Here is a 16,218-nt window from a genome sequence, read left to right as displayed (position 1 = left end):
TGTGATTTGCGATCTCGGCCAATGCCGCCACTCAAGGTTATAGTCTTCCAAAAAATACTAAACTGAATTCAATTCTCCATGACTTGTCCAGAACTTAAGCCTGGGTTCACACTGGAGAATGTAGCAGCTCACAGCAGGAGTTCGATGCATCTCCATTCACCGTTTCAGGTCCGATGTCAGCCTGAATTTTTGGCTGAATTCGGACCTGAAACAGACCAAAAGACGCACAGGGCTCCTGTGTAATTTGCACCCAAGGCACTGCGGAGATGTGTGAACCGGCTCCATAGAGAGGCGCATCCAGTTCGCAATATTGTGAACCCAGCCTAAAGTGGACCTTCACTCAAATTGCTAATTTAAAAAAAAAAAAAAAAAAAAAGAGGGGTTTATTTGTTTATTTTGATCCAGCACGGGGATATACTGTACATTTACCACATCCCAGAACACATTGGCTTTTATACTCTGGCTGGAGTAGGGTGGACCTAAATGGTGTCACCAGGGGGCAGAGTCAACTGGCTCCCAGTGACATTGGAGAATAGGTTGGCAGCATAGGACATGGTATGTGGCAGCTAAGTGGTGAATCAAACCAAGACAACGCTGAATTCCCTGGGTGGGCGAGTATGTGAATTTCGGATAAAAGGTAAAGATAAGATTAAAAGCAAATGGACATGGGGGGGGGCGGCGATGTTCCTCTTTAGTACTGAAAAAACTTCCAGCCCCCAGGTTTTTTAAGTGTTTTATATCATTAACATTTTTTTTTTCATTTTGTCTTCAGCTCTATGACTGATCTATTCAACACACCACCATGCTACCTATGCACCTCCACATTTCAATGGTAAAAAAAGTTAATCTTTTTTTTTATTCTGTCTGAAACACCTGCTAAAGACTTGTGCCAGGGGTAGAGGATAGATGCAGCAGTGGAGTTCCACTTTAATGTGCTAAATGTTTAGAGAGATCAATTAATAAGCTTTTGAGAGCATCATCAAATTGTCTGGGGTCTACATGATTCTTATAAGCCACTGGTCGTTGACCATATAGTTTTGATGGGTGCTTTCCTTTCTGAATGACTATGACTATAGGAATACTGGAGTTCTCTCAATCCTAGTATATAGCATACCATCACATATATGTAGCATGTCACATTACTTGTGTAATGGTAAGAACGACTGCATTTCTTTACATATAATTATTTTAAAGTGTCTTCTGGTATTAAAAGTAAAGCTGCAATCTCAAGAAAATTTCCAGGGAGGTTTACACTGCTGCAATGTGGGAACCCTACAAATCCATTGCTGGTTCCCTCATTGCGTGTCTCCCGGCGGCAGTTCATACTGCCCTATGCGAACTGCTGGGAGTGTCAGTTAAAATTTTATGACACCCCCAAACCAGTTTGCATATCGCAGTACAATCTGCAAATTCAGACAGGGGGTGATGTTCCTCTTTAGTACTAAAAAAACTTCTGTCTCACAGTTTTTTTTAAGTGCTTTATATTTTTTCATTTTGTCTTCAGCGGGGCAGATCTATTCAACATACCACCATGCTACCTACGCACCTCAATATCCCTATGGTAAAAAAAAGATAATTTTTTGTGTTCTATTTGTCCGAAATACCTGATAAAGACTTGTGCCAGGGGTAGAGGCTTGGTGCAGCAGTGAAGTTCCACTTTAATGTTGTAAATGCTTAGAGAGACCTACTAATAAGCTTTTGAGAGCATCATCAAATTGTCTGGGGTCTGCATGATTCTAAAGCCTCATAAACATCATCAGATTTTCTGCTGATTTTTTTTTTTTCTTCAGATTTACCAAAACCATGTATTGTAAGGGCCTGCCTGATTGAATACAAATTGAAACCCCTAAGGTTTGACCTCATATTATATAGTTTTGTAAATGTGAAGGAAAAAATCTGCAGAAAATCTTCTAGTGTGTATGAGGCTTTATAATTCCTTTCTGAATGACTGACTATAGGAGTACTGGAGCTCTCTCAATCCTAGTATATAGCATACCATCACATATATGTAGCATGTCACATTACTTGTGTAATGGTAAGAACAACTGCATTTCTTTAAAATCATTATATGTAAAGTGTCTTCTGTTATTAAAACTTGTTCTTATTTATTTTTTAACAGATCAGACACCTTATAACTGGGGTAAGGACATCATGAAGATTTAACCTTTACAATCTTTCTATTTAAATATATATTATAATGCATATATAGATGATCAACTGCAATCTCAACAAGATGTAGTGGCCTAAAATTTGGATTGCAGTACTTTATGAATTGTATGTTTCCTGCATATATCTTAAAGTGTATGTAAATGCTAATGTAGCACTAACCCCCAAAGGAGCTGCTGGTTTTATTTGGGCTGAATGTTACCTCACCTGCTCGCCTCTCTATCACAGGGGTCCCGTTAGAAAGTAGCCCAAATGATGTTGAATCCAACACTTTTATTACTCCTTTTTTTAACATTTATTCAGGATAAGCACAAAAGTCCTTTAATAGAGGATAAAGGGGAGTTCAGGCACCTAGTAATTGCTGGTTAGAGGTATCGGTCAGATGCAGAGGACAAACAGCTCCACAGAATGGATCCAGCAACCATCAGATAGGCCCCTCTACTTGACCTAGCAGCGGATGAAATGCTCAACAAAGTCTCTGCCACAGACTTGTCAGTTAAACTTAAGAAATCTTGAGAGTTTAGAAGCACTACCATACAGTACCAGATTCTTTCAGCCGACCCGGCGATACTGTATGGGTGTTGATCCGGGTTGCGTCCTCTGAGTTTTCAGGCTCCTCCAGAGACACCAACCTTGCACTCGGTCCTCTACCAGAAAATTCCTCCCCTGGATCCTCCAGTTTTCTTGGCTCCCCCCCCCCCAGGCGAGACAGCACAGGACCACCCCTGGATCAGTAGGCCCCAAGACTGTTGTGGGCCTACCCTCTCAGTTGCACAGCCTCAGGCCAGCCACCCCTGGGGCGCATAATCACACGGCACAGACTCCACACCAGGAGGGCCATGAGGTCGGGATAGCGGACCCCGCAAAAGAACCACCAAAAAATGGTGTCGGTACCTTAAATACCCTCTCCCAGAATGCACAGCAGGGAATACACTCCCACTGAGCCATTTCTGAGCAAGAGGTAGTATTCAATGCATCCAGCCTGCTGCATTTCCCCACTTACTGGCAGTGACAACGACACCTACGGTCAAGTGGGAACCAGTGCAACCCAGCTGGACAGGGCGCTACATACTCTGCCTCCGCATTAGACTATGTCCCCATCGTCTGGAAAAAATAAAGACTTTCAGTCCTGAAAGTCTGGTACTTGAACTCAAAAACTTGGAGATGGAAAGGAGAAGGGAAGGTAAAATAAACACATAAAATATTGAAACAATTTCACATGCAGACAGGTTACATAACACATAACTCCCATCTTCTAATTAAACCTTCTAATCTAAACCACCCACTCTCCAGCAGTTTGATAGAATATCTCATTGCATTCCTGAAACAAAACACAAGCATATAACATGCACAACTACAGGAAGCAAAGCCCCATTTCAGAAGGAAATTACACTTTCTTTCCAATATATAACTGTGTGTCTAAGGGCAAGAGTCCAACCTGTTGTGCAAACCTTCACCATCTAGTGGCGAAAGTGTTGAAAGAATAGTCCTGTGTACAAGTGCCGTGGCCGGTAGGTAGTCTTGACCCGAAGCTTCTTTGCAGGAAACCTAATGCTACCTAGCTAATCCCCACAGTCCTTGTATTTTGACAGAAAGAGTTCTTCTTTTAGAACTGGCACTAAAGAAAAGTCAATGTGATATATCCCCAATAGAACCGGATCTGGCAAAGTTACGGCTTTCCCCTTGGCATTCACAGTTGTAATGAAATAAAGGATGTTGTCCTTTCCCGGGCGACAAATAATTATTTTGTCCGCATAAATGTGTCTCCCGTAACTCCAGTGTTGAAGACACCTGGTAAAATGCTCATCCATAGTGGGAGAACACCCTGGCTATCTGAAAGGTTTTGGCACTTTCAAATAATCCCAAACATTATCGGCATACCAACGTTCTCTGTTCTGTTCAATCTCTTGCATTATTTCTTTAGGTACATAGAGGAATTCCAGCCCATACTCGGTAGCTACCCGTTTATTCAGCAGCCGCTGTAATCGGGCGAGTCTAGGCAGGGATCGGGCACTTCCCAATCCGGGAGGCACACATGAGCTAGGCGACTTCTGTACCATGATATAGGCAGGTCATTTCATTGACCCGATTTAACTATTATCTTTGGGCAAAGTCTCACTAATGGTCACTGGGGTTCCCACCCGAGGCGATGCACTCCCCGAGTTCAAGGTTGGCCAACCAGACACATTACATGTTGCAGCAATATCATCAGCATTTGCCCACAACATCTCCTAGGACATGGTTTCAAACAAGTCATCGTCCCCAGATATGTCCGACAGAGTTTATCTCAGAGTCCCGTAACTCTTCTGCCGGTAGATATCTGTAAACAGTCCCACTAGGTAAATTTTCCCCAGAGTTCTCACCCATTCCTGTAGTGGATTCCTCGGGAGCGATCACTTTCTCCGAATCCGGTCCAGGCAGTCTCTGAGATAGGCCTCGACCACGGCCGCTGGGAGGCTTCCACATATCCCACCTTCTTTTGGTTAGGCGCACGGAAATTTGTAGTGGTGGAAGGAGCAGCTTCCATGATGTCCACAGTTGTTCCTCTGATGGCAGCAACAGCACAATCTCCCTCAGGAACATTGGCTGTAGCAGTTGGTCTTGAAGATATAGGCCCTCCCACAGAAGTAAAAGTAGCAGTCTCCTCGGTGGCAATGCCCGTAGCCCAGTCCATCCTGTAGGCACGAGGTGGCATGGTAGGCTGCTCCACTGCGAACAGGTACTCCACGCAATGCAGACATCGCACAAATAGACGGGGGTTGGTGACCAGTCCCTCGCACCTGTTGCACGGCATGCATCAATATCTCCTGTAGTATACAGTATGAAACGCCCCTGCGGTCTCAGACAAATCCCTGTATCCGTCAAAGTCCTAGGCAGTCTGACACTTGAAGTGGTAGCCCCAAAAAACATCCTGAGTCCCATAACAGACGGTGGTCCTGGCACTCAAAACATTTCCTATAGCAAAAGATCAACTCTTCCTTCAGCGTCTCGACACAGACACGTGGTGCCTCATTCAGCAAATAGATAGAGAAGACTCCTCCTACTGGCTCCTCTGGTTATGTAACTTGCAGGCTTTTCTTGACTCCACCCACAGCTCATGCTCCAGGTAGTGACCCGCAATTGGTGTTGCAGGCACACGTGCTTGCAACATATAATTTGTGACTGGTGTTGGTAAATTTATGATGCCATCTTCCAATTTTATAACAGCTATTGTTTTAACTTATGGATGTGCATTTCGATAGTGTTCTTTACAGAAATGATTTCCTCTGCCACTCAACTAAAGTACTTGGAGGTATATGGGTGGATTTACCAAAGAGGCACATGACTGGATGGTGGAAAGCAGCACAGCTTTCCCGCATTCACTAAGCCAAGGGAAAATGTCCTTGCAAAGTGCACATAACCTTGCAAAGAAAACTGCCTATTTGCCTTTATTAAATCAACCACAGTATGGCATTTCTCTAAAGAAAATATTTTTTGGGGACCAACACTTGACATCTTAAAGTAATATGGATTATGCAATATCTATAGCAGCTTGTTTTGGGCAGCTAGATCAAGACAAACATTTCTCAATGACAGAGGTAAAAGCTCATGATCATTTAATCCATGACAACTGCTATGGTTTCCAATTAAGACCAAGGAAAATAAGACACTGCTGTAGATCACTGAGGTGGCTGGCCTGAATTTTAAAGCCACTGGTACCTATTTAAAACGCCTTTGAATTAAGCAACATTAAAAAATGGCCTTGGAACCCCCTTATGCCCCGTACACACAAGCAAAATTCCACTCAAGCTTGGCTTGCATACACACGATCACACAAGTTCTCTAAACTTTCGACCGTCAAGAACACGGTGACAACACTACGAGGAGCCGAGAAAATTAAGTTCAATGCTTCCGAGCATGCGTCGAATTGATTCCGAGCATGCTTAGGAATTTTGTGCGTCAGAATTGCTACAGACGATCGGAATTTCCAATCGGAACTTTATCCGACTTGAAAAATAGAGAACCTGCTCTCAATATTTTGCTGGCAGGAATTCCGTCAGCAAAAGTCCGATGGAGCATACACACGGTTGCATTTTCCAACCAAAAGCTCTCATCTGACTTTTGCTGGCGGAGTTTCCGATCGTGTGTCCACGGCATTAGTTGCTTTATCCTTATGGTTCAGAATAGCTGAAGATGTCATCATGTCACCAGTCTTATACAGAGCTACAGAATGTGAATTATTTGCTGCTTCTCTCTTACTATCCCTTCATAAAAATCATAGACCACTCTCTATCATATTGTCATATGATTGTAACTCAAGAAGAAAGTTATATTTTTTAAATAAATTTATCTTAACAGTTGATTCTGATCCCCATTTTGTGATAAGTGTTCCAAGCAAGAATGATGCTTTGTGCTTTAACATACAAGAGGAGCCTGGAGTGATTTTGAATCTTGTTGAGGACCAAGAAATTGGTATGTTCTACATTGTGTGTGATCTTTTGTCTCTGTTATACTAATGTACACATAAAAATTCTGATGATAGTTATACCGATTGCTGCAGAGAATATTATGGAGAACTTTATAATCCCAACACAGATAACCTACCTAGGTCTAATGAAAATCTTACTGTTTTATACAGCCTCATTGTCCCGTTTGAAGATCCAAAGCAGCACAACAATTTCTTACTGTTCGTGACTGCTGAGAAGTGTAGCGCTTCTCACAACTTCAAATATCAAATATCCTTAATCTTACTTATAGGTGTAAAGTTACAGTGAAAAAATCCCACTATAAAGTAGTGCTCATAACACATGGATTCTTACATAAATTGCATATATAAGTGACTCAAAAAAAGAAGGTTTTACCAAAAAAATTTCCAAGCAAAATATAAAGGAAAAAAGGGGAAAAAACACAATTGCAGCACTCTGCTGCAATTGTGTTTTATCCTGTTAAGCGCTCAAACCACTGTACACATGTGAGTTTTGTACTTTTATTTTCTATTTGTTTCTATAAAAACGGAATTACGCTATTTTTGGTCCCTGTTATTTTCTTCCTATGTTCTTAACATGCCTATGGGTATATCTGGCTGGAGTTAAAATACCTCTCAACGTATGAAGTGATTGCCTACATTTGAGGTCCCCCTGGATAACTGGTTGCTGGGTGAATCTGCACATAGTTGCAAAAGCTTGTATGATCCCCCAAATGTAAATTTGTGAGGATCCAATAACTCCGGTAAGCCTTCAATTCGCCTGGTGACGGGAATCTCACGAGACTAATGCATGAACCTTTTTGAAAGGAGGTGTAATATATTTCCTACACACTTGTGGACTATATAAAGACACTATACACAAAGGACTCTGTATTTTACTATTGGGACTTTGTTTTTTCCCCTTTTTTCCTTTATATTTTGCTTCTTGGACATTTTTTTGGTAAAACCTTCTTTTTTTGAGTCACTTATATATGCAATTTATGTAAGAATCTATGTGTTATGAGCACTACTTTATAGTGGGATTTTTTCACTGTAACTTTACACCTATAAGTAAGATTAAGGATATTTGAAATTTGAAGTTGTGAGAAGCGCTACACTTTTTTATAACATTGTTTACCTTACACTTGATACCCCGGTGATGTGTTAGCAGCTCTCTTGTGTGATTTATATTTATTTTTTTTGTAAGAATAGCGCAGTGTTTTGTTACAAAAATTTACGTGACTGCTGAGAAGCATAGGCTCATTTATGACCAAATAATAAACCAATACCTTGTCTCCCCAAAAAGACACAAAGCTGATTAACTTGGAAATAGGGCAAGGCCACAGCTTTATTGAACTTTTCAAAAGTACAACTTTCCAAATATATCAAACAATGCCATTCACGGTATACCATGAGCACCCATAAATATGAACTCACATAGTCTAAGAGGCCTGCCCTTACCATCAGTGCCAGACAGGCATTAGACTGACCCCAGAATTTAACTTGAGGGCATAGCCCATAAAGCAGCATCAATTGCTGGCAAGGTCAAAACCACCACACGCAAGTCAGTGGTACACTGACGAGCACCTCACCGCAGCCAGCACCTGCTCGATACCAAATTGTAGGCAGAGGTGAACATCTTTAGGCCAATCATTTAAATTAACCCCATCAGGTCTCAATAAATACTGTTCTCTCCCACAAGACCCCAGCGGCAGATAACAATGCCACCAATCCTGTGGACAAATTAGAAAATATTGGCAATCACCTTGCGGCGAAACAGCTCAAAACAAGAACTAGAAACCATAACAAAGTATGTGACAGGCCAAAACCAGAAAAGGGGGAACAATGTTGGACCAAACAATAGATAGGTAAAACTGGCACAACATGGAACAATACTATGCCCAATAGAAGAGGTGGAATCTACAGGCCGGTAATGCCCTACATTGTTACCCCATACACGAATGATAAGAATGAAGGGGCCTAAAACAAAATGTCTCAGGTAATACCAGCCACCAGTGTAGGCCATGAAAAGTGCAACAACGAATTCTGCCAGCTGCAAAGGAAAATTCTCCACACAGTATCAAAATTCGGCATGGCAAGAGGCCCAATAAACAAAGGAGTCAACGATGATCCAAAGTAATTCAGGGGAAAGACGTGAAATCGGAACAAAAGGTGAGGATGAACATATAGCAAAAATTTGAATGATTCCCATCTTCCTAAAAGCCATCTCTATCATTTGAAAAACCCAGCCCATGGGCAGCAATGGCTGTGCCAATGGGAAAAGAATAAGTGGGAAAAATCATGAGGAGGTAAGACCAGCTGGGAAAAGGAAAAGGCGCAAGACCCGAAAAAATTCTAATTAGTTGAGGTTGGAAGAATAAACAAGAGATAAAAACAAAGGCTTCTGTGATCAGGACTGAAGGGATATTTTAGCTTAATGTTTGTTTTAGCTTATTGCCTGCCATCTTAGATATTGTAACCTATAATATGAGTATCCATTTTAAGGTAAATATATTTACATAGTCTGTTAGGAGTTAAGAGTTATGTTAGGTTCCTCTTATTGAGAACAAATGTTCTCAAGAACAATCTATTTTCTCTACTAGCCTTTCCCGTGGCTAGTTTCTATATGAATTTGGGGGTGTATATTGTTTCTGCACGTACTCAGTAATTTTCCACTGCTTGTTTTAATTAATGCTTGTATTTTATCATATATTAATGTAAGGAGGGTTGGGCTTTCTTTGTGAGGTCATTTTTCCCTTTTGAGCTGGAGTCCAAAAATAAATTTCAAAACAATCCAAAAACACTGCGCTATTCAAATGTGTAACCAATATACAAACAGCAGCTAACACAACATCTAGGTGTACAAATGTGACGTAATAAATTTTGTGAAAAACAGTGTAGCGCTTATTTGTTTTTACCACATTACAATGTGACCAATGAAATCAATACATATATTGGACTGTGCAAAGAAATAAAAAACATTTAAACATTCATTGCTGTATATGCAAAGCTAGAATGTCCAGATAAATATATGAAAAGATGTGTCCAGAAAAAATGGAAATGGAAAAACAGCATGAAAACCAGTGAAGAGTTCTCCGAATTTTCCAAAATATCTGTATGTGATACGATGAAGTGAAAACAGTCCTACACCTCCTCCAAGGAATAGTCACACAATCACCGCGTGAACCCTCCACCACATAAAATGGGGGCTTACCAGATTTAATAGATCCTGCTCAAAATTATATTTGGAGGATCATATATGCTTGTAGGTATACAAAGGCTGTTTTTGGGGTGTTGTCCTTTTCTGGAAAACTTTCAAGTGTGGCTATTTCCTCTGCGGTATGTCTCCATCCACATAAATCATCATAGGTAATGGGATAGATATAAAGGAAGAAAGCAGGGACCACAATAGTGTAACTCCGTTTTTCGTTTCAAGTAATTTAATAAAAAATTATCAAACTCACGTGTACAAAGAACATAAGCGCTTTTTCAATAAAATCTCAGGCTGCAAAATAAATTGTTATCTCACTCTGAGCACTGCATGGTGTGTGTGTCAATACTTCCTTATCAGAGTGGTCACCAGGTCTGCTGGGTTTGAAGGATACTCTAGGCAGATAACTAAATTAAAAATGGTAAGATTGTATGTTAATAAATGTGCCTCAGTAGAAGTCCGTTCGGGTGATGGCAATAAGAGGAACTCTGAGAAAGTTCCATTGTTCTAAGAAACCCAAAGTAAAGGATTCTGATAAACCCAAGTAAATTAGTACAGTACTGTGAGAAGTTAAATAATGAAATCTGGTAGAGTGTGCCGGAAAAAAAAATGTGCTTTGACTGCTTAGCAGAAACACAGGCTCAGTACATTCCCCTCGCAGAGCGACGGTCTGCCTATTTAAACAAGGACCGCTGTTCTGCCTATCTCCCTGCGGGCCCTCTGATTGTGTCCAAACACAGCGAGAGAGAGTTGACGATGGTACGTGTGTGCCCCAGACCCAGTAGTATCAGATCACGTAGGTAAGTGATCTGGCATGGAGCTGCTGCAGTATATGGGCGTGGGGTGGTCCGCAAGTGGTTAATTAAATTTTCTCTTACCGATTCAATCTTACTTAATGCAATGATCTAACAGCTCAACCAGGGGACATTTAGGGTCCTTTCACACGGGGCGGATCAGTTCTGATCCGCCCTGTGGATGTCCGTTTGCTCAGCGGGGATCACTCCGCCGATCCCCGCTGAGCAGGGAGATGACAGCTCCGTCTCTGCACACTGTGCAGGGACGGACCTGTCACAGCGCCGCTCTCCCCTATGGGAGATCGGATGACGACGGACCGCAGTGCCCGTCGTCACCCGATCCGATCCGCAGACAGATGGAAAAATAGCTTTTTCCTCCGTTACACTTTTTCGGATCGGAGCGGGTCGGATGTCAGCGGACATGTCACCGCTGACATCCGACGCTCCATAGAGCTCTATGGAGCACCCGTTCAGGTCCGCCTGAAAAACTGACAGGCGGGCCTGAACGGGACGTCAGTGTGAAAGAGGCCTAAATCTAAAACAGGATTAGAAAATGTCAGGTGCATGTGCAGGGAAAGGTAATATTTACCTTTTTATTATACAGGATAAATGTTACAGTAAAGACCTTATATTATTGAAGAAAAGATGTTGCAAATGTCAGGGAACATAAATTTCACTGGGTGAATCTTGAGGGAATATCCACTAATTTTGGCTGATAGGTGAATGTACAACAGTGGCGGCTGGTGGTATATTTTGGTCGGGTCCCCTGCACCATCCCCCTGGGCAGTGCTTGCTCCAGCCGATGCTGCGGCTTCCGCAGTGAGTCTCCTTCCTCCTCTTCCCTACTTTTCCTAGGCAACCAATAGGATCACTTCTCCTTTCAGCCAATCGGTTGATGGGTCTTATGACCCACATCCTGATTGGCCGAAAGGAGAATCGGGAAGACAATATTCATTTGCTAATATCACACAACTGAGTGGGTGCAGTGCTCTGCATCCTGAGCCCATCCATTTTTGAAAACTATTAGGGCCGGTTCACACTATTGCGATGGCAGACATTGCATGTAATTCTCAGCACACTGCTGTTCACATTACATGTGATGTCTGTGCGGGTGCGATGTCAGCCATACAGATAGTATCGCAATGCAAACACGCACAGGACCCTTTTTTCAGTTCGGACCAGAATAGGATCGCATGTGTGTTCCCACATATGCGATCCGATTCATGTCCGAACTGTCAGTTCGCAGTGGGATATGCGAGCTGAAATGGGGGTGTCATTAACATATGACACCCCCCAGCAGTTTGCATATGGCAGTGTGAACTGCCGTGCATGCCAGGTGCGATGCGGGAACCCGCAGTTGATTCACAGAGTTCTCGCATCGAAATAGTGTGAACCGGCCCTTAGAGCCTCTGGCTCTTATGAGGTGCTTAAAAAAAAAAATATTGGAATCTATCCCTGTAGATTAGGGGGCCGGACACATAGATAGGGGGCCGGCGCACCTGCACTCTGCATTACGGACCGCTCCTGATGTACAACAACGCATTATGGCTAAAAGTGAAAAGAACTATTAATATAAATATCTTTTCTTCGTGGGATTCTTCCAGTGAGTTACCATACTTAAGACAGAATTTTTTTGTGCACTTGAAATTAGGGATGAGCTCGGTGTTCGACTCGAACCCATGTTCGACTTGAACATCGTCTGTTCGGCGAATTTAGAACTTTGTGGACCATTCGCACCAAATTTGTGTGGTACGAATGGCCTACAATGCACTACGCCATTGCAGTGCATTGCTGGCTCATGATTGGCCAAGCATGCACTGTGACCCCGCTTGCTTGGCCAATCAGTGCCGGCAGCGAGGAAAGCCATAATTGGCCATAGGCAGGATGCCTGTGGCCAATTATAGCTCAGGGGGTTTAATACACTCCCCAAACTATATAAGGCCGCCAGCGTGGCGGTCTTGTGTAGTGTGTTCCAGTGTGCAGGGAAAGAGCAAGATAGGCAGGGACAGTGTTCCTTTCTCTGGCATCTGCAGGAGTTAAAGTGGGTGTTGTGTGGCTCCAGCACAGTATACACCTGTATCTACCCTTTTTTGCTGGTGTTCTCTAATACAGGCATCTGCAGGAGTTAAAGTGGGTGTTGTGTGCCTCCAGCACAGTATACACCTGAAGATACCCCTTATTGCTGGTGTTGTCTGTTGCATATCTTGCATATTAGCCTTTAAAATTAGCACTTTTGATTTCGAACGTTCTAAAGTTCGTACGAATTTTTGGTCCGTTCAAAGGTTCTGGTGCGAACCGAACCGGGGGATGTTCGGCTCATCCCTACTTGAAATTAATAACTAATGTATTTTGCCTATTTTTAACATTTTAGAATAAGCATACACATGTCTTTCCTGTCCTCATTTGCTGGTTCAATGCCCCGCAGTATCATCCTTTTATTACACATGAACTGAATCATATTTAAACCCCCCCCCCCACCTTGATATTTATATACAATTTAACCTAACCCTATTAGATTATTCACTTCAATGCATCACCAGTTTAACATTCATATGCTACTGGAATAGAATATTCTGATTCTTTATTATATTCTCTTCTGTAGGCATTGCGGTCAATGGTGAAATTATTGGAAAGAAGCAAACAGGCAATAATGTGATATCAAAGGAAACCTACTTTGGAAAACTAGGAATTGTAAACAGAAAGCTGAAACTGAGAATTGAAGTGACAACTGAGACAATCACTATCATGATGGGTAAAAACAAGAGGGAATACACATGGGAGAAGAAAACCTCTGTCAAGAAGGAAGGGTATGGAAATTTAATTTAGACTTTTATTTTTTTTTTTTTTTTTTTAAGAATCTGGCAGCACCAGCTTTAAAAATCCTAGCCTTAATTTTAACCTCACAAATGAAAGTAAACCTCTTAACCCCCAACCCTTAACCCCACATATTAACTCTAAAAAGTAAAAAAGAACAGAAGGCGCACCAGCCCTTGCGTATTACCTTGGCAACACTTTAATGTATAAAGGATAAAAATGCATACTTTCAAATGGTGTCAGGAACGGTGTTGTTGCTGGGATCGCCTGCTGGTGTCACTGTTTATTTTGCCATCAAAGGTTGCAGTTCTGGTGGTCACCAGCGGGTGTCTCCCAGCAAACAGACATTCTAATAATCCAGCTGCACCTGAAGTGGTATGGCTTGGAAGTATATAAGCCCGCCCTTCACTGAGGCTCATTGCTTCAGAATCCTTCCTGCTAGCCTTGTCCCTGCCTGACCTGTTGCCTGAGACCTGTTCCTGATTTGCTTCCTGTCCTGTCCTGGACTCTGTTCCCTATACCTGTGACTTGTCCCCTGATCCCTGCCTTGGCTCCGCTTCCTCCACCTGGCCTCCTGTTCCCCTTGTCTCTCATCCCTGCCTTGTTATATATGTGTTCCCTTTCCATGTATATAGTTAGTTAGTTAGTTTAGGGTTTTGGGGTTTGCTGTGTATTATTTGTGTTCTTGCTTGTTTATGGTTTGCTGTGTATTATTTGTGTTCTTGCTTGTTTATGGTTTGCTGTGTTTGTTTGGTTTGCAGGTGTGCCTTTTTCCTTAATAAATATTTATATTTTCACTTACCTTTCGAGCCTCATTCCTCAGTGCAGCCCATTGATCTGTTTATTCTGTGCTGGATGCCTGTGTTAGGCATCCCTTCCGTGACAGAATTCTGAAGCCATACTAACAGATCGGCTGCACTTGGGAATAGGATCTGGACACTTGCTATTGCCAAGAAAAATGCATCTGGATGATATCCTGTATCTTTCGCTTCTGGCAACAGATGACAGAGATTTTTGTCATCAGACATTAGGTGAATACACTAGAGAGCAACTGCTGGAATGTATCCGTATAGCCCATGTTTTTGTTGATCAGGGCAGTTTTCTGTTTGAGGATGTGCAACCATTGATTTGGATCTGTACAGAGTTGGCTCTGTCTGATGCTTCTAGTGGAGGTGATGACTATACACCACCTTTTAGTGCAGCTCAGGTAGAGTCTTTGGTGTGGCTGTTGGAAGATGACTCAGCCTTTTTCTTTGAGCAATACTCAGCTTGTCCTAAACAGGTGCTTGCGGCATGTATTGATTCAGTGCAGTCTCTGGTCAGGCAAACCATGTGCAAACCAGATTTTGTGCAACCATTATTACAGGCCTGGTCAAGCTTGTTGTACTCAGCTTCTGTCAGCTCCCAACCACCCATTTCTGTGTCCAGATACCAGCCTGCTGGGTTATCTTCCTCTCTATTACCCCCAACAACCACAATTTCTGACCCATACACCCTGCTACCAATGAAGTACCAGTACCCTGTTTCCTCCTGCTGTACCTACCCAGCCTTTAACCCCTCTGCTACTTCTCAGCTGCCTTCATCAGTTCCATTGAATCTCCCCTCAAGTTCTGCTCCCTCTGTTTTACCATCCTTCCACTCTTCGCTCTTACCAGCTGCATCCACTACCTACAGCCCTGTACCCACATACAAATCTTCAGTTGCTAAAACCAAAAAGAAACGGAAGTTTTTCCCAACCCATACCATTCTGTCATCCCCCACTTCTGCCTCCGCACCTGATGTTCCAATGCCTGCTGTTCAGCCTGTTGTGCCAGTGTCTCTGCCTGTTGTCCAGCCTGCTGTCCCGGCCTTCCAGCCTGACGCCTTCCAGCCTGCTGCCCCGGCCTTCCAGCCTGACGCCTTCCAGCCTGACACCTTCCAGCCTGCTGCCCCGGCCTTCCAGCCTGACGCCTTCCAGCCTGCTGCCCCGGCCTACCAGCCTGACGCCTTCCAGCCTGCTGCCCCGGCCTTCCAGCCTGCTGCCCCGGCCTTCCAGCCTGACGCCTTCCAGCCTGCTGCCCCGGCCTTCCAGCCTGACGCCTTCCAGCCTGCTGCCCCGGCCTTCCAGCCTGACGCCTTCCAGCCTGCTGCCCCGGCCTTCCAGCCTGACGCCTTCCAGCCTGCTGCCCCGGCCTTCCAGCCTGACGCCTTCCAGCCTGCTGCCCCGGCCTTCCAGCCTGACGCCTTCCAGCCTGCTGCCCCGGCCTTCCAGCCTGACGCCTTCCAGCCTGATGTCCCGGCCTTGCAGTCTGACGCCTTGCAGTCTGACGCCTTGCAGTCTGACGCCTTGCAGTCTGACGCCTTGCAGTCTGACGCCTTGCAGTCTGATGTCCCGGCCTTGCAGTCTGATGCCTTGCAGTCTGATGTCCCGGCCTTGCAGTCTGATGCCTTGCAGTCTGATGTCCCGGCCTTCCAGTCTGATGCCTTGCAGTCTGATGTCCCGGCCTTGCAGTCTGATGCCTTGCAGTCTGATGCCTTGCAGTCTGATGTCCCGGCCTTCCAGTCTGATGCCTTGCAGTCTGATGTCCCGGCCTTCCAGTCTGATGCCTTGCAGTCTGATGTCCCGGCCTTCCAGTCTGATGCCTTGCAGTCTGATGTCCCGGCCTTCCAGTCTGATGCCTTGCAGTCTGATGTCCCGGCCTTCCAATCTGATGCCTTCCAGTCTGATGTCCCGGCCTTCCAGTCTGATGCCTTGCAGTCTGATGTCCTGGCCTTCCAGTCTGATGCCTTGCAGTCTGATGTCCTGGCCT

The 16,218-nt window shown here is 43.8% G+C and overlaps 1 protein-coding gene across 1 annotated transcript in view; it reads left to right on the top strand.

Annotated features, from left to right (window-relative positions):
* The window catches only part of LOC143927810 (inter-alpha-trypsin inhibitor heavy chain H3-like), a 208,280-nt gene that overhangs the window by 157,077 nt on the left and 34,985 nt on the right, over nt 1-16,218 (top strand). The window contains exons 18-20 of the mRNA XM_077452192.1: nt 2,125-2,140; nt 6,505-6,618; nt 13,218-13,422. Coding sequence (XP_077308318.1) covers nt 2,125-2,140; nt 6,505-6,618; nt 13,218-13,422 — 335 coding nt within the window. The remainder of the gene's footprint in view (nt 1-2,124; nt 2,141-6,504; nt 6,619-13,217; nt 13,423-16,218) is intronic.

This window comes from Lithobates pipiens, unplaced genomic scaffold (genome assembly GCF_037356315.1).
Source record: "Lithobates pipiens isolate NorthernLeopardFrog02 unplaced genomic scaffold, aLitPip1_a1.2 Scaffold_23, whole genome shotgun sequence".
NCBI lineage: Eukaryota > Metazoa > Chordata > Amphibia > Anura > Ranidae > Lithobates > Lithobates pipiens.
The sequence above is the reverse complement of the archived record's forward strand: the minus strand, read 5'-3'. Positions and strand labels throughout refer to the sequence as shown.